The sequence below is a fragment of the Prunus dulcis genome, unplaced genomic scaffold (genome assembly GCF_902201215.1).
Source record: "Prunus dulcis unplaced genomic scaffold, ALMONDv2, whole genome shotgun sequence".
NCBI classification, from domain to species: domain Eukaryota; kingdom Viridiplantae; phylum Streptophyta; class Magnoliopsida; order Rosales; family Rosaceae; genus Prunus; species Prunus dulcis.
Genome location: NW_023010150.1, coordinates 6,882 through 33,066, shown reverse-complemented (window position 1 = coordinate 33,066; position 26,185 = coordinate 6,882). Strand labels below are relative to the sequence as shown.

Here is a 26,185-nt window from a genome sequence, read left to right as displayed (position 1 = left end):
TGAATATTGAAGTAGATGAACCTTCTTGTCTAATTCCATCTAACAGTTTTTTCATACATCTTTCAAATTAAGATTAATGCGTCAGTCCATTAATCACAACTGACAAGTTAAACCTATCCCACTCCATTCAACTACTTGTATCACTATCTCCGCATTCAAGCACCGGGTCTTCAATCTCTGTTTTGTTAAATAACATAAGCTGTAACAGACGAAAGTTTCCTACATTAGGTCACCCAAGTGTCTTAAGCATGTCAGGATACTGTGTAGGGTAAGGGAATAAGTTTAGGCGGTCTCACCAATTATCCCATTTTTGGTCCTCTAGATATAAGAATTTCTCCATAAGCGACCTTTTGTTCAACTCTTATGGCATCGTGGGTAGCAAGAACTGCATAGATAATATGCTTCCATCTCAGTTTCTTATTAGATTAAATGGTGAACATAAATTATAGTAGTAAAAAGGAGCACAAAAAACATCAACGGAGGGAGAGGAAAAGACAAATATATATGGATAGGTACCACAAGTCTTATAAAAGAAGACAGCTGCTTCTTTTCGAGTCCTTCCAGCAGTTAGGTGGTCCAGGGATTCTACTTGAAGGGCTCCCGCTGTGTCGAAATGTGATTTCAATAACCTGCAAGCATTTAGGTACAAGGAGAAGATGCAATCATGTAGCCAAAACTGAAAGATACTTATGGACCAGGCAATGCAACATATCTCAAGGACTAACATACCTTCTAATAGAATCAGTTGTTTTGTCAAGAGGCTGATCGTTGATTGGTTTTTGGGTTTGTGTTGGTCCAGTTTCCACAAAGAAATCTGCAAAAATAGTCAGGATAGCTGGTGATTGAAAGAAAGGAAAGAAGTTTACCACCCTAGGTTTAGTTGCTGCAACAGTAAATGATTGGTAGGTCCAATACCTGGCTCTGATGTCGGGCCATGTTCATGTAACCTTGACAACTCGAAATTTACATCAGGGTGATTCACCTCAAATACAGGTTCAAGTCTAACACTGCTATGTCCAGATGCAGAATAAGGCCTTTTCCGGTTGGATCTGTTCACAGTCAGTACTTCATCACAGGGTTTAAGAGAAGCAAAAAGACTATAATTGCATGTGATATATCAAGACATGCCAAAGAAAGAATTTATCAAAGGGTTGATAGAAATTTTTTGCTAACCTTCCTGAATTGGCTTCTGAAGGAATTGCCTGCCCAGATGCTGAGCTCGGGATGGATCTTACATCATCTTTGCATTCCAGAAAAAGCAAACTAGTTAAAATATCAGTGCATATGTTTTGACATACTTCTCAAAGAGAAGCAAGGTATGCAACGTATTAAATAAATTCAATCGTACCAGAATTTCCAGGGGTTGCCATTGGGTTAGCATCAGTTCCCCCTAAACCATTGTTCTCAAGTTTGGCTGTCAGTCCTTCCAGGACTACCTGTGCTGGGTCACTGTTGCCTCTTGTCATACCAGAATGTCGTCGTTGCTTATCTATGGAAGGCTCTAAGGACTGGGAGCCAACTCCACTATGAAAATCTTCAAAAGGCTTCACATTTCAACACATTGCAACTTGTCAGACATGAGCTTAATTGATTTCTTAGAAAACGAGAAAAGTAATAGAAGGTGGATTGGCTTACATATCCTACTGGATCTTCATATTGTTGTCTTCCAGGCGGTGTTGATGACGATGGTTCTGGGGGCAGGGGTGGGGTGTTCCGTTCTGCACACAGATTAATAGTTGAGGTATTCTTTCTATTACTTGAATAATTCATGAGGAATTTCGCAAAACGAACTATGACTATAACTGACCAGAAGGGGAGGCACGGGGAGTTCGGGTACTTTTCATCCACAGGTCGAGGAGAGGACGTGGATAATATATGTCTCTACTTCCAGTTGTAAATAAATCACCAATTATTACAATGGGTGGCAGCTCCATGAGGTTAACTATCTTCATAGTTGCCATTACATCTGTCCGCTGCAACACACATAGCATATGCAAATTAAAGTTCTTACATGAATATTGAAGTAGATGAACTTTCTTGTCTAATTCTATCTAAAAGTTTTTTCATACATCTTTCAAATTATGATCAATGCTCATTCCATTAATCACAACTGACAAGCTAAACCTAACCCAGTCCATTCAACTTTTAGTTAGTATGCACGTATGTAGTTTCCCTTACTTGTCACATTAAGCTTGGTGGTTAAACTTCACCTGTAAATAGAACGGGAGACTGAAGATCAACCTTAGAGAGCAGGGACAAACCTTTCGTTTTCTTCCTCTTCTCGAAACTATGTCTGAAGAATTTTGAAGCCAAGATTGGTATAAATGACCAGGAATGATTGTTTGTTCAAAATCCATTGCAGAGGCTTGCGTTCTTCTTGTTTTCCTTCTTATAGGCCCCTGTCTCTCTTGAACCTGCTTCATCCCCACTTTCTAGATTGATTAGTTTGTAATTTTATCCACTTTCAGAAGATGATTTATATGGCAAACATAAGATTTATTATGCTACCTGTCTAAATTCCTGGCATTCCTCTGGCTGATTGACCTGTCGTTCTGGATGTTGATCATCTTGGATTGTATCAGCTGTGGGAGGTCTTCAGATTAGCATGCATATATGACAAAACCTTTCACCTAATTTCTATGGTGGAATTTCTTTCTCAAGTACAAGAAACTGAAAAAGTAACCAAATGCATGCACCTAGTTGATAGACACTAAAAGAATCATTTTAAGCGGACGAAAAACAGAATCATGTAAAAAATATCTAATTCAAGCTTATTCCCATACAAAATACTACTACAACGATAAGCAGGTAGCAGTGTAGCATTCATGAACAGAATTTCCTCACAAGATGAATTTATAAAATGAGGGACAAGAATTTCATGTTCGCAATTATGTAACTTGCATTAACCTAATTGCACAGTGAAACATATAGACATTTAAAACAATGTGGAAAAGGAAAAAGCTTCAGGTGGACTTACTTGTCGGTTCCCTATTTCTAAATTCATCTAAATTCAGAAAATTTAGAGTAAAGGAATGTGCTGACCCTTTTGATGTTCATCTCGAGGAGGGGAAGGAGGAATGTGAATCTGTGTGTGCTCTCCTGACGTGAAGTTCAACTGTGTCTCCTCATCCCCTTCAATGTCAAATCTGCCATTTACATAGAATAGACATATAAGACCATGACTACGAAAGCATGGGGTTTTGTGATTCAAAAAGGAAAACATGGGGTTTTGCTGTAGGAGGAATGAAACACAACTCACCTCTCCAAGCGACTGTACAAATATGCATCAGCCTGACATGAGTCAAAACGTTCAGGTAAGGTGATATTCTCGGCCTCAGCTGAATAAGAGGATGACATAGGTTAGCAGGTAAGTAAGATTTGGAAATAAGTGGTCAAAAGATTCAAAACTTAGACCACTGTTAAGAAAGCAGATTAAAAGAATGACAGAACCTTGATGGAACTGCTGAGGTGGATCTTCCTCCCCTGCATCATTGTTAACATACTGTTCGTCCACGCTATCAAGTCGCTGCAAGGGTAGCACAGAATAAGTAAATGAGTAACTGTTTCTTTAGAGGACTCCATCAATTTAGAAATTTCTATATGGAGTTCATACATAGGCATCTTCCTACCACATATAATAACTATAAGCATAACAGTGGAAACAGCATTTCCTTTCTAATGTAACTACATCAACATGAGGGTGAGCCTTGTCGCATCAGAAAAACTTCAACCAGGTGTCATTAATGGTGGTATAACCTCCATCGAACAGAAACTACATTTCTCCTTAGAATGTCAAATTATCACTCAGGTAGCAGGTCTAGAAGCACAAATTATTGACTGCCTTGGTTATGAAGGAGAAATGCTTCTATGAAACTTATTTTTATTCACTTAAGAATTGCAATTGCACTCTCCAAATTACTTATGAGTTATGATCCACAGTTAAATCATAAAAGACAAAGAATGAAAATAGTTTAATAATTAGACACATGAACTTGCAAAAGAATGAATTCTAGTAGCAGCGGCACCACTCGAAAGGGAAAAAAATGAGAGCTCAAAGGCCATGAACTTGAAAATATTTCATAATTTGGATGCTTGCAGAGTTTTTTCGATACTTACCATAGCAAAATAGGAGGTTTGCTGGAACATGGTGGTGGCCCCGTTGGAAAGATTAAGCATTCCTTCAATATATATGTCTTCATTCTCAGGCAGAGTTACAGCTTCTTTCCTACAAACATGGAGACACACCCAAAACAAAACCCACAGTTAATCGAGTCAATTGACAATCCTACCCCTCCAGTATGGTTGTGGGTACTTTCTACTTTGCACTGCCACTATTAATCACAAGTTGGTAGTGAAATCAAGAAAAACCCAAAAGCCATTCTAACATGGGCCATTTCTAACATGCGCCGTTTCTAAAACTTTTGGCCATTGAAAAAGAAGAAGACGACGAAGCGTCGACTGACCTGGCTTGAGATTTCCCTTTGGGGAGGACAGTGGGGTCGGCAACAGATTTCGCCTTCCATGCTTCGTTTATTTCGACCTGGAACACAAGCACAACACCGATAGGAAAAATCAATTAAACAAACATAGAATATAATGCCATTGGTTAACCAGAAATAGGAAGATATTTCAAGTATTTACCAGAAGACGAGTCACGTCATCTGTACGGAAACGAGAGCAATACAAAAGTACAAGTCAGAAATAGATATTCAGAAACTGCAAATCAATATGTTCAGAGCTAAAACCAAAAGAAAGAAGGATCGGACGGTCACCGTAGAGTAGTTTAACTTTTCGTTCGTACACGATGACGACTCCACCTGAAAACGCATTTGACGAAATGAATTGGTGAGCTACTGGGTATGGAAGCAGAAACTCAAAACAATGAGAATACACAGAAAGAGAGAGTTTGGCTACCCATGAGAATGCCGGAGAGTCTGAGAGCCATGGGAACTGAAGGATTCAAAATCTCCTCGCTGCAAACAAAAAATCATGAAAATCTACATGGATTTAGCTGAATGAAAAACACTGAAAACAATTTGAAAAAATCAAAATTAATAGGAACAAAAACTAAACCAGATCTTGATGATATCGAGCTTATCGAGCTTCCTCCGGTTGATTTTGGCGTGCATTGTCGCCGCCATCCTTCGTTACAAAACACAGAGAGTTCCATTTGCAAGCGCAATTGTAAATCCAAATAAAAGTTAATTTAAAACAAACGACATGGAAAAAAAATCGCAGAAACAAAGAGGTTTACTCGGAGAACCCAAACAGACAGAACGATCAAAACGCATGAAAAACAGAGCTATGAAGAAATTCGCATATATTTAAACAATAGTTTCAACGAAACTTGTGTGCAAAATGAATGAAGCAGATAATGCATTACCAGATTTGGCCCAGAGAAGCTTTACGAGCTAGTAGCTGGTGCGAGTAGAACATTTTGCCGTCGGTGAGAAAAGTACGACCGCAAAAGAGAGAGAGAACGAGGAAGACGAAGCTGAAGAGATGTTAGAGAAAAAGGCTATGAATGAAGATAGAGATGAGAGAGAAGGAGCTAAGCTAGAACGGGTGAGAGTGTGAGTGTGTGTTTGAGTGGCTTTTGGTTCTCTGAATATTAACTGATTGTATGCGCGCCAGAACGCGGAGGCAACTTTATTGTAAATCATTACACATCGAGGCAATGATAACAAAAATGCTTACATAGACTTTATATGGACAAGGTTCCTGAGCTCAGGTGTTAACGTTCCACCAAGACAAAGATCTTTTAAGTTCCTGTGCATCATATGCATCTAACTTTAGAATCAAAACGGTTAAAGTAGCAAAACAATGAATGATAAGTTTATAACAATGGCAGTACTACCATATTAAACAACTTGACATTAGTCATCAAGTTCAAGTTTTTGATTGATTTGTGATAGAATTCATGATGTCCATTTTTTCCTTTCAGAGCTTCTATTATGTCCTTGAATTAAAAACACAATGAAAATCCCATGTAATCATGGCCAGTTCATGGGCCAAAAGAGAAGAAGAAAGGTTTTTGAGCTATCTCAAAACTTCCTAACTTAAGAATTATATCTTCATAGTCTCAACTTATCATTCAATATATGAATGGAAAAAGAAGGAAAGAAAATTACTCACAACACCACAACTTTTCCATCTGCACACTCGACCCCGAACCATGAGCAAGGGTCAACCTCTCCATCATCATCGTTCCAATTCGACAAAGCACCAAACGGGTCACTGACTACTCTATCTCTAAACCTCAATAGCGCCAAACCTGCACAAGAAACAACCAACTCTTTTTAAACATTTTCCTTCACTTCCTCGACGACCAAACAGTAAACACTTCAACACCAAAAGCCCAGCAGCTCAAACTAATCCCATACCTTCATCATTCAAAGACCAACAAAAACTCAAATTCTGAATCAACAAGCAGACCACCACCATACCCAGCATCCCCAAACGGTCCTTCAACCTACTGAACTTCCACTTCTTGTTCATTTTTGTCACGATCGACGCAAACCCAATCAAAATTTTCACGAGCTTGAAAGCAAACAGAGGCAAGCCAGAGCAAACCAAGCTCAGAACTTTGATCTTGTCTTTAATAAACAGAGTTGAAAAGGCAAATGAGTAAAGTTCAAAAAACGTGTTCTAGTACTTGCAAACTAATTTAGACCCCCCAGAAGTGTTTGAAAACGCGTACCCTGCAATACAAGTGTTTGATTAATAAAAAAGACCTAATTTTTTATCTGTTTTTGGAGTGAGAATTAAACCAAACCAACCCAGAGGTTATAGCAATTGCCAAAAGGGAACGAACCCAAGTGAGAATGGGTCCAAGATCTAAAGCTCACGCCGGGTTTTGGAAGCGAGTGCTTGGAAAATGGAGGAAAGGTTGAGCCTTGAGACGCGCGCGTTTGGATTTTAGTCAAGAACCGGCAAAAGACTTTTGCCGTACGCCATCGACAAATAGACAACGAGCACGTCAGCTCAAAATAAAAAAGATGTTTTTTTTTTTTTTCTTTTTAAAGGGAAATAAATAGACGACGGAGACAGTGTTTGTGTCTTCATCTTATTGACTGAGTAAAACAGTCTTTTCTGGATAAGTCTTTGAGTCGACATGATACCTTCCACGAAATTTACAGCATTCCACCAAACAATTCTTTTGTATTTGTATGGTTAACAAGGATCTTCATAATTTTTGTGGCCCTTCACATTTGCCCAAATAAAGATTTTAAATTAACCAGACCCCCAATTTGATCTGCAGAATTCTCATCTACTTTTTGCTTGAAAATGTTTTCCCAAATTCTCAGTTATGTCTTAGAATGTAGTAGGATAAGAGTTTGTTGTGAAAGGGAAAGAAAACCAATCATGAAAATAATGAAGATGATTGGTTTTAAAATTAAAAATAAGATCATGTACATTTATGTGGTTCGTGCTTGTGCAATAAAGTTTCTCTCTTGTTATGTTGATTGATAGCGAGCAAATCATTGAATTTTAGATTTATACGGAGGCAAAAAAATTTATGTAATTCATATTTCATCTATACACACATACATGATTAAATGAGTAGAACGTCTCACGTAAATTGTCCGACCACTCGTACAACAAAGAATTAAATTGTTTGCATTTGGGTACCATGTGATCCAAATGAAACCCTTAATACATGAATTATGTTCCAGTATAAGATTAGTCATACAGTTCACATAATCAGGCCGTCTAGCTCAAACTTTTTATATTGGAATTTTTAAGTGAAGAATTAGCAAGTTAGTCCTAATGAGATCACCATCCATGATCCATCCGCAATTTATTTTGTTTAGAATAATATACATAATTATAGTCATCAGCTGGAAAGATTGAACATGATGATGTATTTGATATTGTCCCACTTCCAGCTCTTGGAATTGATAGGTTTCTAAACCACTTTGCGTGTACACCTGCGCTGCGTATTTCACAATTCAAAAGCAAAAAGGTCCAGCTCCAGACAGATGAACCATTTGAGCTGCGTGCACTCTAAACCGGAATGTGCAATGAAAGCAGTTTGCAGCCCAGGTGTTTGAAAAAAGTCCAGACTGAAATCCATGTGCCGCGAAGCCTTTAATCAAAATCCACAACAAAGCCTTGACTTATAGCCCAAGCAGGCCAGTATGGTAGTTGATAGTATTTAAAAAAAAGACAATTTTGATGTAATATTAGGTAGCCCTTCTATAATAGCAAAAATTTCGTTTGATTGATTTTAGTAATGTCATAATCTGAATCTCACCAACCAAAATATACGCCTATATACCCATAGAAGAATATTAGAAAGCTAAAAAGACAACATGTTGCTGGTAATATGTGTTTTGACAAAATAAAAATCTGAAAAAGGAAAATAAAAATCTGAAAAAAGAAAAGAAAAAAAATTTCTGACAAATTATAATGTTATGACTCAACTAATGCCCGATAGTTATAATATTTTCAATGACATATGAAGTTATAAAGTCCAAAACAATCTTATCGCTTATACAAAAAATAATATCTGTAATAACAACCGACTTTCATTCAACAAACAAAAGATATCGAACAAGACAATTTAGTTTCTTTAAATAACAAAATGCTTATTTAATAACAAGATACAATAAAATTCTTGTTTCATTAATCAATCACATTCATATCCCTTGAACTAAGCAATTAACATTCTTTTGGCAAAAAAAAACTATGCAATTAATTTTTTTTTTTTTTAAAAAAAACCTATGCAATTAACATAAAATAAGAAAAATAATAACTGTGTTTTTCTTTTTTCTTTTGTTTTATAGTTTAATCTATTGGAGGATTGAGAGTTATACTTCCTTGTGTCGACGTCGCAGCGGGGAACATGAAGGGCACATAATCAAACCGTTGACGTTGCAGACCGTACAAGGCCTAAACCCGCCCTTGTCAGTATAGACCTTATGGCTTCCATTACATTTTTGACAGAGAACAAATCTGAGCCCTCCACAAAAATCACAAGCTCTGGGGTCCACCACTGGGAGCCCTTGGATCAGTCTCTTCAGTTCACCACTCTCATGGAGCTGCTTCACTTCTTCGGCCCCACCAATGAACAGCCCGCCAATGAAAACCATTGGCAGAGTCAAAGTCTTATTCCCCGTAATCTCCTGCAGCTCGTCTAAAAATTTTACGTCCATCGACAGATCTCGCTCGTCGATCGGGGCGCGGAACCCGCGGAGGATTGATCGGACGGTCTTGCAGTCCTCGAAGGTCCTGCGCACGACACGAAGGCTGGTGTAGTAGATTACGACGCGCTGGTCACCGTCGGGTAGTTTGGGGCTGTGTGGGGTCGCGTTTCGGTGGGCCCACAAGCGAAGGACTGACGTGGATATCTTGACCCGGTGCAATATGGAGGCGCTCCGCGGGCTGAGGGCTTCGGATTCGGGTTGGGGTTCGCAAAGGTTTTGGATGTCTTTGAAGGATGAGCAGGAAAAACTTCTCTGTGATCGTGGAGCTCTGGCTGTGTGCACCCTGCTTGGTGATTTTAGCCATGGTGCCCACATGGTACTCAAGAGAGAGAGAGAGAGAGAGAGAGAGAGAGAGAAAAAGAGTGGATTTTTTTGGGAGGAGCGGGAGAGAAGGGTGCTTTACTGTATAGTGTCTTGGTGGGCATCTCCTTAGGGCTATTTAAGCAAAGCACAATAGGAATTAGGAAGCCCTAATAAAGTATGTGATGTTAAGTGGTTCTATATAAGAAGACGAGACATCTTTAGAATTTATAAAATAAAAAAATTAAGAATTTCAAAATAGTTCTCGGTTCAGTCAAAAATACGATGTTACAACTCATCACAGTACATCGAATATATCAAAAAATTACCCGTACAATATAATAGTAGTTAGTCAAAAACGGGTAACATTGCCACTTTCAAATTTATTGATTAAATTTTGCTTTAAAAATAGTTAATTTGGTGTGCTACCAAGAAATGCGAAATAATATCGAACAAGAAACTTTGTATAGGTTTTTTTTTCTTTTTACCAACAGGAAAGACAAAGTTCAAACTTCAAACATTTTACAATATTCAAAGAGGAAATATCGCAAGGAGTTTTAAAAGTCTATTGGTGACATGAACTTGGTGAATTTAGTAGGCATTCACAAGGGGATGGGAACCCCTCCATTCGTTTGAGAGGACAAATTTCATAATAGTAATTGTGTGGTGGGCTGAGAATTGCCAGGTATATTTGCGCTTGGTTGCAAAATATGAAAATAAGGATTGACTGACTTACCTAAGTTGCTCATAAGACATTCTATATATCTGCTAATTTCAATTTACCATAGAGTTGTATTTTCCAGTTTTGGGTGCTCAGGCCACATAAAAACCTTTTGATAAAAAAGCGATAAAATTTTATTAAACATAAACTGTAAAGGGAGCCATCCCAATAACAATATGAAAGCCATATATCAGTTAAAAACCTTAAAAAAGTGTAATACAATGTGCCCAACTCTCACATAAAAGGAATGAAACCATAAAAATAATTATGAGTTTCCACACTCATTAATTATTATGCGAGCTTCCTATTATTAGTGAGTCCCACATTCATCTTTTACCCACATATCCATCGTACTGCAAACGCGGTGGCTTATCGTCTTGCACGTTTTGCCAAATACTTGATGAAAGTGATCGTTCGCATAGCTAAAATCACATAGCAAACTTCTAAAAGGAAAGGCTTTTGTTTGTTTGTTTTCTTAATTTTTTTTATTGTAGCAATTAGAAACATTCAATTTAACCATATAGTTTCGTTCAGTCGTTGGTACCCCCAATCATAGTTCATTGGCCATAAGCATATTCTTCGAGCATCAAGCAATGTAGGATCAATTAGAAATATGCAACTGGAGAGTAAAGTGGCTTATCCTGAGTAGAATAGTTATGAGTTTGGTTGAATTGGTTTCTAAGATTGCAGCAAACTTTTCTCATTGTATTATGAGTTTGGTTTCTAAGATTGCTATATACTGCAGTACGATGGATATGTGGGTAAAAGATGAATGTGCGACTCAATTAGAAAAGCAAGACTGGCTGAATTTTAATTATTATGAGTTTGCAATCTTATTTTTTGTTTTTTCCCCAATAGAATTAATAGACATGAAAAGCCTCCTCTAACAGTAAATGATTATGTTAATGTTAATATTATTCGCCAAATTCAGATGCACATTTCTCCTCATATTGAAGAAAGATAGGTGGCAAGGGGGAAAATATCTCTATATGTAGATATGATTTGGGTAGAGGAGCATACCAATAAACATCTTGTTCGAATTCCCCTTCTTTAATATTGCTTATATAACACAAAAATAAAAATAAAAAATTCAATAAACAAAGATGGTTAAAAAGAAGTGAAAAAATAAACTCGATGGATAGTTTTCTTACCGTCACTAACTCAAAAGGTTTTATAAGTTTTTTTTGGGTCTGTAAAGGTTTTATAAGTTTAATCCATAATAAGTAATGTGCTATAGCAGACGTGTACATGTTCGTGCTAAGTTTTCTCTCCCATTGCTAGTAGGTTGATGGGTCATGCATCCCCCCTTGTGGCCAATGGTTCCATTTTCTGGAATAACAGCCGGCCGGGCAGAGTAAGCATCCAGACATGGTGAGATTATTTGGGCCTACGACCCATATAACATAACAAATCTGAAGGTCTATAACGTGATGCGCTCGGATTAGATGAGAACACCTATGTGAGAATTTTATATGAGAATCAATTGTAGCCATTGAAATGCATTTGAACGTTTAAGAGAAAAAGCAAGCTTACGGTGCAAATGGGTAGGCTGCAGTTTCCCCTTGGCCTACGTGTCAAGTCGAGCCTCTTTCAAAAAAAAAAAAAAAAAAAAAAAAAAAAAAAAAAAGAAGGCCCCTTTGTTCTTCCTTACAATCACGCATTTCTTTTTAATTAATTTATGAATAAACCCTATTCATAACACCTAAAATTTCATCTACTATACACAAATTTGTGTATTCCTCTTCTCTTATCGCAAAAACTCCCTGGTCTACTCTTTCTCTTTGACTTCCTCTTCTGTTGTCGTAGAACCTCTCTCATCTAGTCTTTCTATCTCCCACCCATCCAAAGTCATCTGAATGTCTAAATCGGTACGTTTCTCTCAAATTCCCTCTCTCTCTCTCTCTCTCTCTCTCTCTCTCTCTCTCTCTCTCTCTCATATTAAGGTTTGCATGTTATATTGCATTCACTTAATGTTTAAATTTTGTTTAGGATTTTAGGGTAAAAGTACTCTTTCTCTGTAGTAGTTGTGTTTGCAAAAATATAAATTGGCTTCAGTTGCTTTTTTGTGTTGTGTTTTCTAGTTTCTAGTAATTTGTTGAAGCATAGTAACTCTTTTTTAAAGTTTTGATGCGGTTTAAATATTCTTTCCTTTTTCCAAAATTTGGTGTTTTTTTTTTTTGTTGCAATTCTTTGTGGTAGATTCACAGCTGTTGCTTCTTCACTTTTTTTTTTTTTTTTTTGCTGCATTATGCTTGTTGGTTGTCTTTTCTTAAAATTTCTGAAACCTTTATTTGTTTGCTTTGACCCTCATTGTAATCCTATTTTGCCCATCTAGTGGTGTGACTGTAGGGCATCATTTTAGTGATTTAATGGGGCTTGGAAAACAAACAATAAGTATCATTAGAAGTAGAACGCATAAGAGAAAATTTAAGATCTTAACCGTGAATATGAGATGATTTGGGATGCATAAGGATCAATGTATCTTGTAGTAGGTATCAATTATGTATCTTAATGTATTGAAAATAGTGTCGGTAGGTATCAATTCTGTATTTTAATGTGTTGAAAATAGTGTTTGTAGGTGAAAATTATGTATCTCAGTGTGTTAAAAATAATGTATCAGTTCTGTATCTTAATATGTTGAAAATAGTAAAAAATTATGTATCTTGATGTGTTGAAAATAGTGTTTGTAGGTATTAAATATGTATCTTAATGTCATGAAAATATGTTGATAATATTGTGAGTATGCATCACTTCTGTATCTTATGTGATGGAATCTGGGTTTGAGTTTTATTTCCCAGAGTCAGAGGTTTATTATGGGGGGTGAATAATATGTGTATGGCGAGTAAACTCCTGTGTAAATTTTATTCTCAATTTCCTCCCCGGCGTCCAAATTCTCAACATTTCATCCAATTTGCTGTTAAATATAAGGGCAAATTGGTCATTTCATATGTTAAAAATAATTAAATACTGTAAAATAAAATAGTATGACATATAAAATGAAAAAAATCATTTTAATAAACAGAGGGGTGGGACCCACCTACCATTTCTTCTCTCTCTCTCTCTGTGCGACTATGCCCTCTCTCATTCTACGACCAAACCCCTTCTTCCCTCTCACTCTATGACTTCGCTCTCTCTCTCTCTCTCTCTCTCTCTCTCTCTCTATGCAACCAAACCCATCGGCCCCCACCTTCCAAATAACCCATTTCTTTAGATCTTGAATCCTTTGATGGGGTTGTGCAATTTGGGGTTGAGATTTTGGGTGAATGGGCAATGAACTTGTGAGGTGAAGTGGTCTGGACCTTTAAGGCTATGGGAGAAAAATTCATAGGGGAAAGGGTGCGAATGGGTTTGGGATTGGGTTTGTCGATAAGGATAGGGTTTTCTTTTATGTTTTATGGATGTAGGGTGGGGAAGAGGCTGGGTCACTGCTGTTGTGATTTCAATCGAAGATTACAGTGGCCGAGTGGCTAAGCTGGGGGATGGCGATGAGTTGTTTTGGATTCAAAGTAAAAGACAATTTTATCTCAAAAATATTTTAATAGTTTAAAAGTTGACTCATTTTTTGGGAAGGAATTTGGGATTTCAATTCTACCGTTGCGTAGAGCACGTCGAAATGAGTCCGTAGACATGTAGTGGGCTCAAATCGGTGCTGTAACGAAGAAATTACGATCAAAAGAAGAATAGTGGCAAAATCATAATTTTTGCGAAGTCAGATTTTTTAACAGCTGGCAGCTCTGTCTCTCCTACCTCACGACACTCTCTCTCCTCAAACCAGAAAATCCTTTTTTTTTTCTTTTTTCTTTTCTTTGCATAGACACCACTTCCCAGCCAATTTTAGGCTTCGTTTGACGTCGGTTGGCTGAGCTTCCTTCACGAAAGTTGGTCTTCTCCTCCTCATTTACAAATACCCTTTAAAGCCTAAGAATTCTCTAGATTTTGGATGTGAAAGTTAACGAAAAAATCTGCCAGATTTTTGTCAAAACTTTCTGTCGCTCGTTCCGACGATTCTGACCACAATTTTCTTCGATCTAGGTATATTTCTCATCCTCTCGAGGTGTTCTAGCTACTGATTGTGATATTTAGGAGAAATTTTTGAGTTTTGGAGGGTAATTAAGAGATAATAATTTGGCCGGTTTTCAGTGTAAGATCCCACATCAACCAACGGAGAGGTGGTGATGTACCTTATATGTGCACACCCGCATCTATCTAGTATGAGGCCTTTTGGGAGCTCACTGGCTTCGGAGTCGTAGGAACTTCGAAGTTAAGCGAGTTGGGGGCCAAAGCAATCCTAGAATGGGTGACCCACTGGAAAGTTGCTCGTGAGCTCCCAGAAACAAAACCGTGAGGGCCAGAGAGGGGGGCCAAGCGGACAATATCGTGCTACGGCATAGTTGATCCCGGGATGTGACAATTTGGTATCAAAGCCACTCTGCCGTGTGGTGCGAGTGTGCTGACGAGGACATCGGGCCCTTAAGGAGGGTGGATTGTAAGATTCCACATTAACCAACAGAGAGGGGGCGATGTGCCTTATATGTGCACACATGCATCCATCTAGCACGAGGCCTTTTGGGAGCTCACTGGCTTCGGAGTCGTAGGAACTCCGAAGTTAAGCGAGTTGGGGGCTAGAGCAATCCCAGGTGGGTGACCCACTGGGAAGGTGCTCGTGAGGTCCCATAAACAAAACCGTGAGGGCAGAGAGTGGGGCCCAAAGCGGACAATATTGTGCTACGGCGGAGCCGATCCCGGGATGTGACATCCAATTACCAATATAAGAGTTCCTACAGGTTCAACACACTTTACTAAACATGCCCTACAAGTTTGGTCCAAATCGAAGGTTGAATTGTTACGAACATACAATCAGACGATTATCGCTTATATGAACTTCGAATTATTGAATCGGAGTATCCGGGACTCCGATTCTCAATCCGCAAATTGCTATAGGATCCTAGAGGTGTCTAGATTAACATATTTGAAAATGAAGTCGATCCCAACGATCCGAACATATCGAACCCGGATAACGTCTGATATGCAATATTCGATCGAAAATGAAACGATAACCAATTTCATATCCGAGCATACCGTCATGCTGAGGACGACATGCTGGGGACGACATGAGGATGATTTTTGGATTCAAGGACAGGCCAAAAAGTGGCCCAGGCGCTGGCACCGCTTAGGTGTCCAAAGCGATTCTGGCAATTGAAAAAATTCCAAATCGTCGGTCAAGCCTTATACCTATATGATCACTACATAGAGTGAAGCAACTTTTGTTTTTGGACCTACCCCAAAAAATGGGCGAAAGTGGCCAGAATCGGAGGCTGAATGTCACATCCCGAGATCAACTTCGCCGTAGCACGATATTGTCCGTTTTAGGCCCCCCTATCTAGCCCTCACGGTTTTATTTCTGGGAGCTCACAACCAACTTTCCAGTGGGTCAACAATCTTGGGATTGCTCTAGCCCCCAACTCGCTTAACTTCGGAGTTCCTACGACTCCGAAGCCAGTGAGCTCCCAAAAGGCATCGTGCTAGATGGATGCGTGTGTGCACATATAAGGCACATCGCCCCCTCTCCGTTGGTTGATGTGAGATCTTACAATCCACCCCCCTTAAGGGCCCGGCGTCCTCGTCGGCACACTCGCACCACAAGGCAGATTGGCTCTGATATCAAATTGTCACATCCCGGAATCTGCTCTGCCGTAGCACGATATTATCCGTTTTGGGCCCCCTCTCTAACCGCATGATTTTTGTTTCTAGGAGCTCACGAGCAACTTCCCAGTGGGTCACCCATCCTGGGATTGCTTTAGCCCCCAACTCGCTTAACTTCGGAGTTCCTACGACTCCGAAGCCAGTGAGCTCCCAAAAGGCCTCGTTCTCGATGGATGCGGGTGTGTATATATAAGGCACATCTCCCTCTCTCCGTTGGTTGATGTGGGATCTTACAATCCACCCCCCTTAAGGGCCCGACGTCCTCGTCAGCACACTCGCACCACACGGCAGAGTGGCTCTGATACCAAATTGTCACATATCGGGATCAACTCCACCGTAGCATGATATTGTTCGCTTTGGGCCCCCCTATCCGGCCCTCACGATTTTATTTCTAGGAGCTCACGACCAACTTCTCAGTGGGTCACCCATCTTGGGATTGCTCTAGCCCCCAATTTGCTTAACTTCGGAATTCCTACGACTCCGATCAGTGAGCTCCCAAAAAGCCTCGTGCTAGATGGATGCGGGTGTGCACATATAAGGCACATCGCCTTCTCTCCGTTGGTTGATGTGAGATCTTACATTGGAGGTTATGGACCCCAAGGGGTACCAGATTGACCATTATGGGAAATTAATCGGTTATTGAACCTCGGGTCTTTTCAGAGCATTCCACATGCTAAAAATGTTGAAAATGGGCTTAGGAACCTTCGTAATTATTGTACACTTAATTTTGAGGCAGGGGTTCAGAATTTTGATTGAATATCTATGGTTGAGCAATTTTATTAATTAAAATTTTCTAATTGCTTAAATATGTACTCGGGCTTCTTTGAACCAGCCGGCAGGACCCTCAAAGGGTCAAGCTAGCTATGACGCTTAGTGAGTGAACATTTGTTTTCTAAATAGTTTTAAGAAATTCTTGAACTGTGATTATTAATTGCTTTACTTAAGGGAATGGATAATTTATGATTTCTAGTTTTCTAATAGCGTTTTATGCATATTCGAATTTAATTTGAGAACGATTCTAAAGGATTATTCATGAACGAAGTATTTATAGTTTTTGCTTTCCAAGCATTTAGTTGAATTCAATCATTTTTACTAATGTTCAAACGTGAATTGTTTGGAAAGTAGAAAAGGAAATGATGACAAGATTTAAGGATTTAATGAGAAATAGAATTATAATTTTTCGAGGCAAGATATTTAAACCATCATGGGTACCCAAGGTGTTGCATTCGGTTGAGTTAGCACGCGTTTGACATTTGCCCCACGAGTCTTAGGGATATCCGGACCGTGAGGAGAGAGGATGCGGCTCAGTTTGATCAAGTAGCCCCTGAGTCTTGCAAGGAATACGGCTCAAGTCGACTTTGTGTTACCGAGACCTGCGAGGATGTGTCACACTACGTAACACAAGGAATTGATGGTATAATGTGGGAAATAAATATAAAGATAATGGAATTTATGGATATATGATGGGTACACCTAAGTGGAAGTGAATTATTTTTTTACAATGCTTTCAAAAGGTTTTGATGATTCGATTGAATGCGTGATTAGTTATATGTATATAAATATGCATGTTCTTAATTCTTGTACAAATATAGGAAATGAAAATAATTGGATTTTTCTAAAGGTTTTAACAGTGGGGTTAGTATGTTAATATTCTATTTTCCCAAAACTTTTTTTTTTTGGTCCACTTACATTTTTAAATGTTTTGAGCCCCCAGGTGGTAGACGTGTACCAAAGCACCACCACTGGGCGATTATCATCACTTTTCATCCTTTTTCCATTATGTAGGGTATTCTCACGTATCTGTGCTTCTCTTGCAATTAAATAGATTGGTATTGCTACGAAATTGCCCTAGGATTTCTGTAAGGCCTAAGGCCATAAAGTTCTGTTATTGGAATACTTGAATTCAAACTTGGTGCATACTGAATGGTTGTGGTTATAAATTGATTTTCATGCAAGTGTAAATTTTTGGGAAACGAGTATTTACAAGGAAACTCTGCTGAATTTTCGACAGAAGTCAAACCCTAAAGAAACTTTGGATTTTGTTAGAAGGGCAATTGGGTCAAGTGTGTTCCGCACTTGCCAAGTGTCGGACACGCACAGGGTTCGGTGCAGATTCCAAAATGGAATTTGGATTGGGTCCTGTCACTGGCTGTGGTGATAGGGTGTGTAGAGTACATTTTTAGTAGAGAGAGAGAGAGAGAGAGAGGAGTAGGGTGGTTGTGGGATGGTTGATTCTTGATAAGGAAAGCGGCGGTGGGGAAGGGGGTGGTCTTGGGTCTGGGGTTGGGTTGAAGGTCGATTAGGTGCTACGATGGTGAGAAAAGTTGTGATGGCGATGGTGGGAAGCAAGGTGACGACTGAGTTATAGAAACGCAAAGCATTTTGATATTGAAGGGAAAGAAGGAAGGTTTTTGGCAACCTCAAATTGTTAAAGGGTTTCACGGTAAGCCATTCTGTTTATCTACACATAGAAATATATATATGTTTCTGCAGATAAATCTCTGTTTTCTCTTCCAATTTTGCAGTACTCTTGTTCCTCTCTCTTTAGTTCAATGTCTCTTCACTCTCTATGTGTATGTCCTCTAAATTCGGAGTACCAAAGATTGAGATAGAATGAAGTTTGAAAAAGAGGTAACCTTGAAGTCCTTGATTCACCAATTCGAACATGGGTTTAAGGCTCTTTCTCATTCGAACTTGATTTCATCTTTTGGGTTTCACATATCTATGGCTGGTCTTCTAGGCATTGCTCGTTTTGTTTTAGCTCTCAAAGACTCGAAATTGAGCAGGCTAAGCAGCTTAGACTAACCACCCAAGACTGACAATGGTTCTCCGACGCTGCGCTTGTTACCTGGCTTGCAAAACCTTGGGGGGGTTTTTTTTTTTCGGTCTCTCTTTTCTTTAATCTTTTCCCAAAACAATTATTTTTAATGATTTAACTAAAAATTGGATGAAATGTTGAGAATTTAGACGATAGGGTGAAATTGAGAATAAAATTTAGTTCGAGTCTTAAATTTTTTTTTTTTTAAAATAAAATTAATTAGGTATAAATTTAGAGGGCATGTCTACAGTTTACCCTTTAGTTTTTGGCAACGCATACCGATAGATTCCTATAGGTTGAATTCAAGAAATAATCCCCACAAGGTAAATAGCACCGCCTGCAAACTGCAATGCATCGACTTTATGACCCCAAAAAAAAAACTGCATGAGGGGTCCATCCACGTGTGAACTGATCCAGAATGCAACGTCTTTCTTTATTTAAAAGCACCCATGTGTCTCGCTGTGCATGGCCGACAAATAAAGAGTAACATCCGTGTTCTGTCTTTTTCTGTACGCGCTTCTCTCTCTTTCTCTCGATTAATATATATATATTTTTTTCTTTCACCATGATATATTTGACATACTTTCTCTTATTTATTTATTTATTCTTCTTCTTATATTTAGAAAAAGGGATGTTAAGAATTGGATTTGGGCTACATCTGTTTAATTAGCACGGTAATTGATTTTGCAAGGGTCCCATGGCCAGTATTAAAAGATATATATGGTAAAACTACTATAGTCCAATCTACATCAAAAACCCTAGTGAAAATATGAAGCCATATGAGAGAAAAAGTTATTTCCCTTACGCCCTATAGATATATATAGCCCCACTAGGATAGCAGGTAGGCTGAATTCAACCAAAGAAAAAGCCAACGTGTTCCTCTGAGGGTGCTCAAACTTCAACTGCACAACCACCACACAAATCATGGAGCTGAATTAGGAACCGATCCATGGATATATCCAATCTTAACAACAAGAGCAGTGAGTGCTTTGTTGAAGAAGGAAAAAAGTCGGGTAATTTTTTTTAATTTTTTCTGGAGACTCAGTTTCACCATCCTTCTCCTTTCTCTTTCATATGGACGCTTACCTTTTACCTTCTATTTATTTATTTTTTGTGTGTTTTTGTTGATTTATTTCATCATCAATTCATCTTTTCTGTGCACCTGGATTGTATCTCAGGTTATGGTATCCTATATTATCTTTACCAGAATAAGAATAAGACTTCTGAGAGAAAGAAGGATTAGATCGGGTATGTAAAATCTTTTTCTTCAAGTTTCAGTTTTTAAAGCAAACATCGTTTAGATCATCTATATATATATATATACATATATATATATATATGTGTGTCTTTGGTTTTTACATTCTTAGGTATAGTTTTCTTTCTGATTTCTTTTTTAAAGTAGAAGGTTGCAAGAGAGGGTGGGGAGGAAAAGGGAGAGGCGTTATCCTGTTTTCTATGTTGTTCGTTTATCATCATTTAATTTCTTAGAGATCTATATACTATAGATTTGTATCAATTTCAAAATAAGTGATCAGGTGGTGTATTCAGTGTAAAGGCTTTTATTCTTGGCACACGATCCAGAATTTCAAGGAATCTATGAAAGTTCTGTGTAATATTCAATTAGATTTTCTAAACAATCTATGAAACTCATGATTTTCAAGTTAGAACTCTAGAAAAAGATTATATTCAATTAAAATTTCTAACCAAGTTATTAAATTCTTATGTATTTGGCTGTACCGATTCTGATTGTAGAGTGTTCATTCAATGTCAGTGCTAATTAGTTGCATTTACAATAATAATTTAGGAATTACTGGGGCTTAATTTGTCGATGCCTTCAAGTTTTATAAGAGTTTAAACAAAAAAATTCGATTAATTGATAACTGTAGGAAAGTTAGAGAGAAACAAAGAAACAAACACAATTAGAAAGAAGAAAAAAAAGGTCAATTAATTCTCGAGTCACATCAATTTTCTAACCGCCTACCACAAATTTCCCACTAACCAAACAGAATTTCAATTTATACCATATACCTCGACTTCTTGTAATTCCCTAGAGAATTACTAACTAGCTTTGGGTGCTTGCAATGGCCCCTAATAATTAGCAGGATGTATGGATTTAGTGTGGATGTTATCGATAATTTATTGATAAAACGTCGATATGTTTTGTTGTTGATATGATATTGATTATCGATATGTTATTGGCACTTAATCGAGAGTTTGTTCTTTAATAAATATAAAAAAATTCCCTTGGACGCATTATACAATTGCGAAGTTTGAGGATAACCATGATGATCTTTGAGCGGACAAATTGCAAAGGTTACTAATGCTGCTGCAGCAGCAGCATCAGCATTTCGTGTTACAATCAACTATGTGTTTCTGATGGCTCTTGACTTCACATGTATGATTCTTTACTGTTCTTTGTTTTCATTTTTATCTCTGATGAGATGACAATGTTGTACATATATATATATATATATATATTTTTGGGTCAAGAAGATGACAATGTTGTTGGTTTGCAAGGCAGGTAGTCAAAAAGTTACAGAACAATCCTTTCTTCTTGCAGTTCGGACATCTACAGCAGTGAGCTAAAATCCATATCCAACAAGTGGGCTAAATGTACCATGTCATTGGGTCAAACCCAATCAGCAGGCCGAAGAGGCCAGATGCTGGGCCAAACTTGGCCTGATTCCTTCATCCACTCTACTGTTTGGTTTTAAGGTCAGTTCTCTTCAAACCCCCCCTCTCTCTCTCTCTCTCTCTCTCAGCTCTGTTGCCTAATGCCATGTCCCTCTTAACGAACAATTTTAGTTCTTCTTTCACTTTTTGCATATATATATATATACATACTATTACTGATTCAAAATGAAGAAAGTATATATATAATACCAAGCTACTACATGTCTTGAGCTTAAAGAAATTACTAGAACGTTAGAAAAGACAATACAGTGTTTTCCTTTCAAATTATACTGCATATGTCAAGGCCATTCCCGACCGCATAGTCGAAAGTATCGATGAGGAGGAACGGGAAGAAGGATACAAGCTTGTCACATATTTGCTTTTCTGTCTGCAAAAAATGAATATTAATAAATTAGTAATAATATTAGGAGACATTAATATATGACATATAAAATATTTAGGTTTATCTTATCACCATATTAGACTTGTGCATTCCCTGTTTGTCCTGCAATATTTGAATAATAACAAAATTATTATTATTATTATGCAAAATAAATAATAAAAAATTAACTGCAGTTCAGAGTGCAAGTGTATACCAGATATGTCTCGTAGTGGGCTTTTCTGACATAATCGTTCACATGAAAGAAGGCATTTCTTGAATACTCGTACGCCCCTGCTGCACTATTCTTGTATTTCTTGGTAGAGTAAACAGATAAGAAATGAGGGTCATCTTTAATTCTGCTCAAAATATCAACCTCCCTCTTTACTTTGTCGTTGTAGCCTTTTGTCCATCTTCTAGACTTTTCCCTCAACTCGAGACGCGAAAAAATTTGAGTTACAAACTCATATTTGTCTTCGCCCGATAACAAGAACGGGTGACGTCTTAATTGCTTAAAATCGAAACTGCATACAAAAAACAATTGTTTATAGCTGTGATTAGTAAGAGAAAATAATAAAATAATAAAAATTAGATAGAGAGAGCTTGCTTACTCAAGGTCTTTAGCTAATTTGAGAAAATGATCCAACTCCACTTGTGAGTCATGTCGATCATGAAGGATCGTTCTAACCAGTGTCTCAAATTGCCCTCTAAATGAAGGCTCCGTTGGGTTGTTCGTCTCTGGCCTATTTAATAGGCAAGCCCTTGTATAAAAAAATCCACCTCTGCCCGCCACCATAATATTTGTGCAGTCCAGATAACCTTTACCGCTGGTTATCTTGTTTGACTCAAGCGTAACTATAACATCAATTAGAGTGCTGAAGGGAAAGGAAAAAAAAAACACACACAGAGTTCAATAAATTAAAATATATATATATATATATATAAAGTAAAAGGCAAAGAATGATGAAACATTCAAAATACCATAAAATGTCCTTAGCTAATTTAAACATTAAAATTAAGGGCTCATTGGGTACGCGGGATTATCATGAACTAGACTAAATATTGGGACTGTCTTGGATTGGATTGGCTTGGCATAATAAGATTTGTACTGTGTTTGGTGCACGATTGGTCTATGACTAAATTTTTTGACTTTTTTTTATTTTTTATTTAAAAAAAGGTAAGTGGATTTATTTGTTTTGTTTTTTTAACTTCTCTTCTTTTGTTCTCTCTTCTTCAACCTTCGACTTCTTCATCTTCTTCTTCTCCCTCCTCTCTCCCCTTCTCCACTTCTTCTCAATCTATTTGTCTCTCTGCTTCTTAATTGAAAATTTTATATTCTATTATTTTCCTATTTCACTATTTCTCTCTTCACCCTCCTCTCTCTCTTCAATAGCCACAATCTAAATTTGGGAATTTGCTTCTTTGAGGAGGCTTCTGCTTGGGTGGGTTCTTTGATGATGAATTGCTTGATGGTTAGCTATTGTTTTATGAGGTTCTTCCCTAATTAATTGATTTATTTCCTCCATTGGGTTTTGTAGCAGACTGTGAGAGAGAGAGAGAGAGAGAGAGAGAGAGAGAGAGAGAGAGAGAGAGCAACTGACATGTATGAGGGTTGGAGGCCATGGCTGTGACGAGGTGTATGCTTAGGTGGGAGGTGATGGCTGTGACGAGGTGTGTGGTGGGTGGGAACTGATGGCAAAGACGAAGGTGTGGAGAGGGAAGGAAGTCGTGAGCGATGAGGAGGGGATTATTTGTCCCCCCTAGACAGACGGGTCTCACTAAGCCCGGTTAAGAAGGTGTTTTTGGTGAGCCCCAGATTATTAATTCCCTTTAAAACTAGAACCATATAACAACAAACATAGGATAATTTTTTATCTAACTCGGTCCAAGTTAGGAAGGCGTAATTATTAATTAAATGAAGATAATATGGTAAATTCACATTTTTTATATTTATAAAAATAAAAATAAAAATAAATAATAGGTCCTATTTTAGTGGAACATAATTACTCATGTTATCTTTTTTTAATTCTAAAAAAATAAAATAAAATAAAACCGCTAGTAACAAATAAATAAAAACTGACCGAAAGATACTTTGATATTGAGATGTTATTCTGTCCTTTAAAGGCCCCTCCCACGCGCTATACGTATTTCTCACATCCTGCAGATTCCACCTCCCAAGAAGTTCATTCAGATCGCTCGAAGGTTCGGCCTCTTGTAAAAGAGCTTCGGCATAACTCTTCTTTGGATCATCGGCACCTCCAGCCGTATTATGAGGTAAAGCTGCGTGTTAAATAGGAAGAAACAGAAAAACCAATTTGCGATTAGTACCGAAATAATCTTAACCAAATATGAAAGAAGCTGCCCGAATTTAAAGTTTATAGTAATAATAACAAACTAATTTGCAATTTGCACTGAATTTGGGTGGGGCTCTTGATTCTTTAAACCAATTTTAAGTTTGCATAAACAAGTAGGGGATAGCAAAGCGTATGAAAAATACGAACTTAATCAAATTAGAGTTAGGAGTTCCTAGGCTAATGTTGAATGATTGAACCTGAACTGCTTCAATTCACAAAACAGACGACTCAAGCTGAAGGCATATAAGATGAACAACATTTTATTTAAAACCCCAACTTAATTTAAACAAAAACCCAGAGAAGGCAGCAGCAGCGGCAGAAACACTGAGGTTGAAATGACAGATCTAACCTTCGCTGGGTTCGGGCCTGTCTTTTGATGTTTGGATAATTTTTGCCTTGCCTCCATTAGGGCCCTCCCTTGCCAAATGGCCAGACTCACCGCCTTGGTAGCAGCCACCGGTGGGTTCGGGGCTGTCTTTTGATGTTTGGATAATTTTTGTCTTGCCTCCATTAGGGCACTCCCTTGCGAAATGGCCAGACTCACCGCGTTGGTAGCAGCCATCGGAACCACCACCACCGCCGGAGCCGCCCTCGTTGCAGTCCCTAGCCATATGCCCAAGCTCACCGCACTTGAAGCAGACGCCGCCACCAATGCAGTTCCTAGCCATATGCCCAAGCTCACCGCACTTGAAGCAGGAGCCACCACTGCAGTCCCTAGCCATATGCCCAAGCTCACCGCACTTGAAGCAGGGGCCGCCACCACTGCAGTCCCTAGCCATATGCCCAAGCTCACCGCACTTGAAGCAGGAGCCACCACTGCAGTCCCTAGCCATATGCCCAAGCTCACCGCACTTGAAGCAGGGGCCGCCACCACTGCAGTCCCTAGCCATATGCCCAAGCTCACCGCACTTGAAGCAGGCGCCATCACGTCCTCCATAGCCACCGCCACCGCCATACACACCCCCTCCTCTGACACCTCGACCATCACCCCCGCCTCCTCTGCCACCTCTACCCACTCCGCCTCTTCCACCGCCACCGTTAAACCCATATCCGCCCCCGCCTGGGCCCCTACCACCACCATGGCCTCCCCCATAGCCATCACCGCCATACCCACTCATCTTTGTCTCTGAAATTTCTCTGTGACCCTTAATCCCTAACCGTAACAAATAAGAGGAATATCTTTCTGGTCTGAAACAGGAGTCCTTTCCTATCCATACTGGTAAGAAAAACAAAAAAGATGTCCTAAATTTCCCCAGAAATCAAGCAAAGAAATAAAATTACAAATTAAAACAGTCAACCAAGGCCAGAAATAACCAAATCAAAGCCCCAAACCACCAAAGCACACTAATGAAATTATTATTAAAACAAAATGGCAAAGAAAGGCTTAGCACACCTTGGTCAGGTGGAGATAAAGAGCAATGAAACCTCTAAAACAAACCCCAAGCCGAACCTTGACTCTGCAAATGCAAAACATAAATCAGAAATTGAGACCAACAAAACAAATTGAAAATTATAGAAAGAAGAGGTCAACAATTAAACGAAGAAAAAGAGGTTTACAAGGTGTGAGCCTGAAGCTTGCAGGGAGAGGAGTGCCGTCTGTGGCTAGTTAGGGTTTTTGGGATCTTAAATGACCTTTGTTGGGCCACTAGTAAATCGACAACGCAGATTGGATATTGCTTCCCTATTGCCTATGTAAAAGTTACCACATGCTCAACGCATGGAAAGAATTATATACTATCCATCCAGCAGAGTCATTTGATGATCTTATGTTACAACTAAGTTATTAAATCTAGGCAGATTGATATTACTGAAAGTATAACGAGTCGTACTCTTTTTTGAGAAGACAAGTCACTAAAGAAAGATATTTGTTCTTATTAACAAATGATATAGTGAAAAGGAAATAAAACAGATAAATGCTCAGATAAAAACTTGTCAAATCAATTCCTTACAACATTATGTTTTATTTGGGAGAAAGTTGTTTTGTGTAGCTATTTGCACACGAAACCCACCATTATATTTGAATTGTAG

General features: G+C 38.5%; 3 protein-coding genes and 1 long non-coding RNA gene across 4 annotated transcripts; 1 reads left to right on the top strand and 3 right to left on the bottom strand.

The window, feature by feature from the left end:
• Positions 1 to 220: 220 nt before the first annotated feature.
• Positions 221 to 6,933, bottom strand: LOC117613026 (sister chromatid cohesion 1 protein 1-like). Its single transcript, XM_034341670.1, has 23 exons — positions 6,384 to 6,933; positions 6,136 to 6,274; positions 5,698 to 5,769; positions 5,384 to 5,494; positions 5,074 to 5,142; positions 4,915 to 4,973; positions 4,773 to 4,817; positions 4,642 to 4,661; positions 4,464 to 4,540; positions 4,117 to 4,225; positions 3,451 to 3,526; positions 3,260 to 3,338; positions 3,043 to 3,146; positions 2,509 to 2,582; positions 2,262 to 2,432; positions 1,808 to 1,973; positions 1,636 to 1,718; positions 1,349 to 1,544; positions 1,174 to 1,240; positions 916 to 1,049; positions 730 to 814; positions 517 to 629; positions 221 to 385 (listed from the first exon to the last, which is right to left on the bottom strand). The coding sequence occupies exons 1-23, from the start codon at positions 6,496 to 6,498 to the stop codon at positions 300 to 302; spliced, it is 2,250 nt and encodes a 749-aa protein (XP_034197561.1). The 5' UTR covers positions 6,499 to 6,933; the 3' UTR covers positions 221 to 299.
• Positions 6,934 to 7,952: 1,019 nt separating this feature from the next.
• On the bottom strand, positions 7,953 to 9,546 carry LOC117613031 (uncharacterized protein At5g39865-like). The gene is made up of 2 exons (XM_034341674.1): positions 8,820 to 9,546; positions 7,953 to 8,066 (listed from the first exon to the last, which is right to left on the bottom strand). The coding sequence occupies exons 1-2, from the start codon at positions 9,522 to 9,524 to the stop codon at positions 7,953 to 7,955; spliced, it is 819 nt and encodes a 272-aa protein (XP_034197565.1). The 5' UTR covers positions 9,525 to 9,546.
• A 10,029-nt stretch (positions 9,547 to 19,575) lies between these two features.
• On the top strand, positions 19,576 to 21,588 carry LOC117613030. The gene is made up of 3 exons (XR_004583649.1): positions 19,576 to 19,764; positions 19,930 to 19,999; positions 21,273 to 21,588. It is a non-coding gene; the product is annotated as an uncharacterized LOC117613030 (long non-coding RNA).
• A 38-nt stretch (positions 21,589 to 21,626) lies between these two features.
• LOC117613029 (spidroin-1-like) lies at positions 21,627 to 25,834 on the bottom strand. Its single transcript, XM_034341673.1, has 8 exons — positions 25,715 to 25,834; positions 25,551 to 25,614; positions 24,507 to 25,410; positions 23,885 to 24,083; positions 22,415 to 22,678; positions 22,021 to 22,327; positions 21,900 to 21,929; positions 21,627 to 21,812 (listed from the first exon to the last, which is right to left on the bottom strand). Exons 3-8 carry the CDS (start codon positions 25,273 to 25,275, stop codon positions 21,705 to 21,707), a joined length of 1,677 nt encoding a protein of 558 aa, XP_034197564.1. The 5' UTR covers positions 25,276 to 25,410; positions 25,551 to 25,614; positions 25,715 to 25,834; the 3' UTR covers positions 21,627 to 21,704.
• Between the last annotated feature and the right edge of the window lie 351 nt (positions 25,835 to 26,185).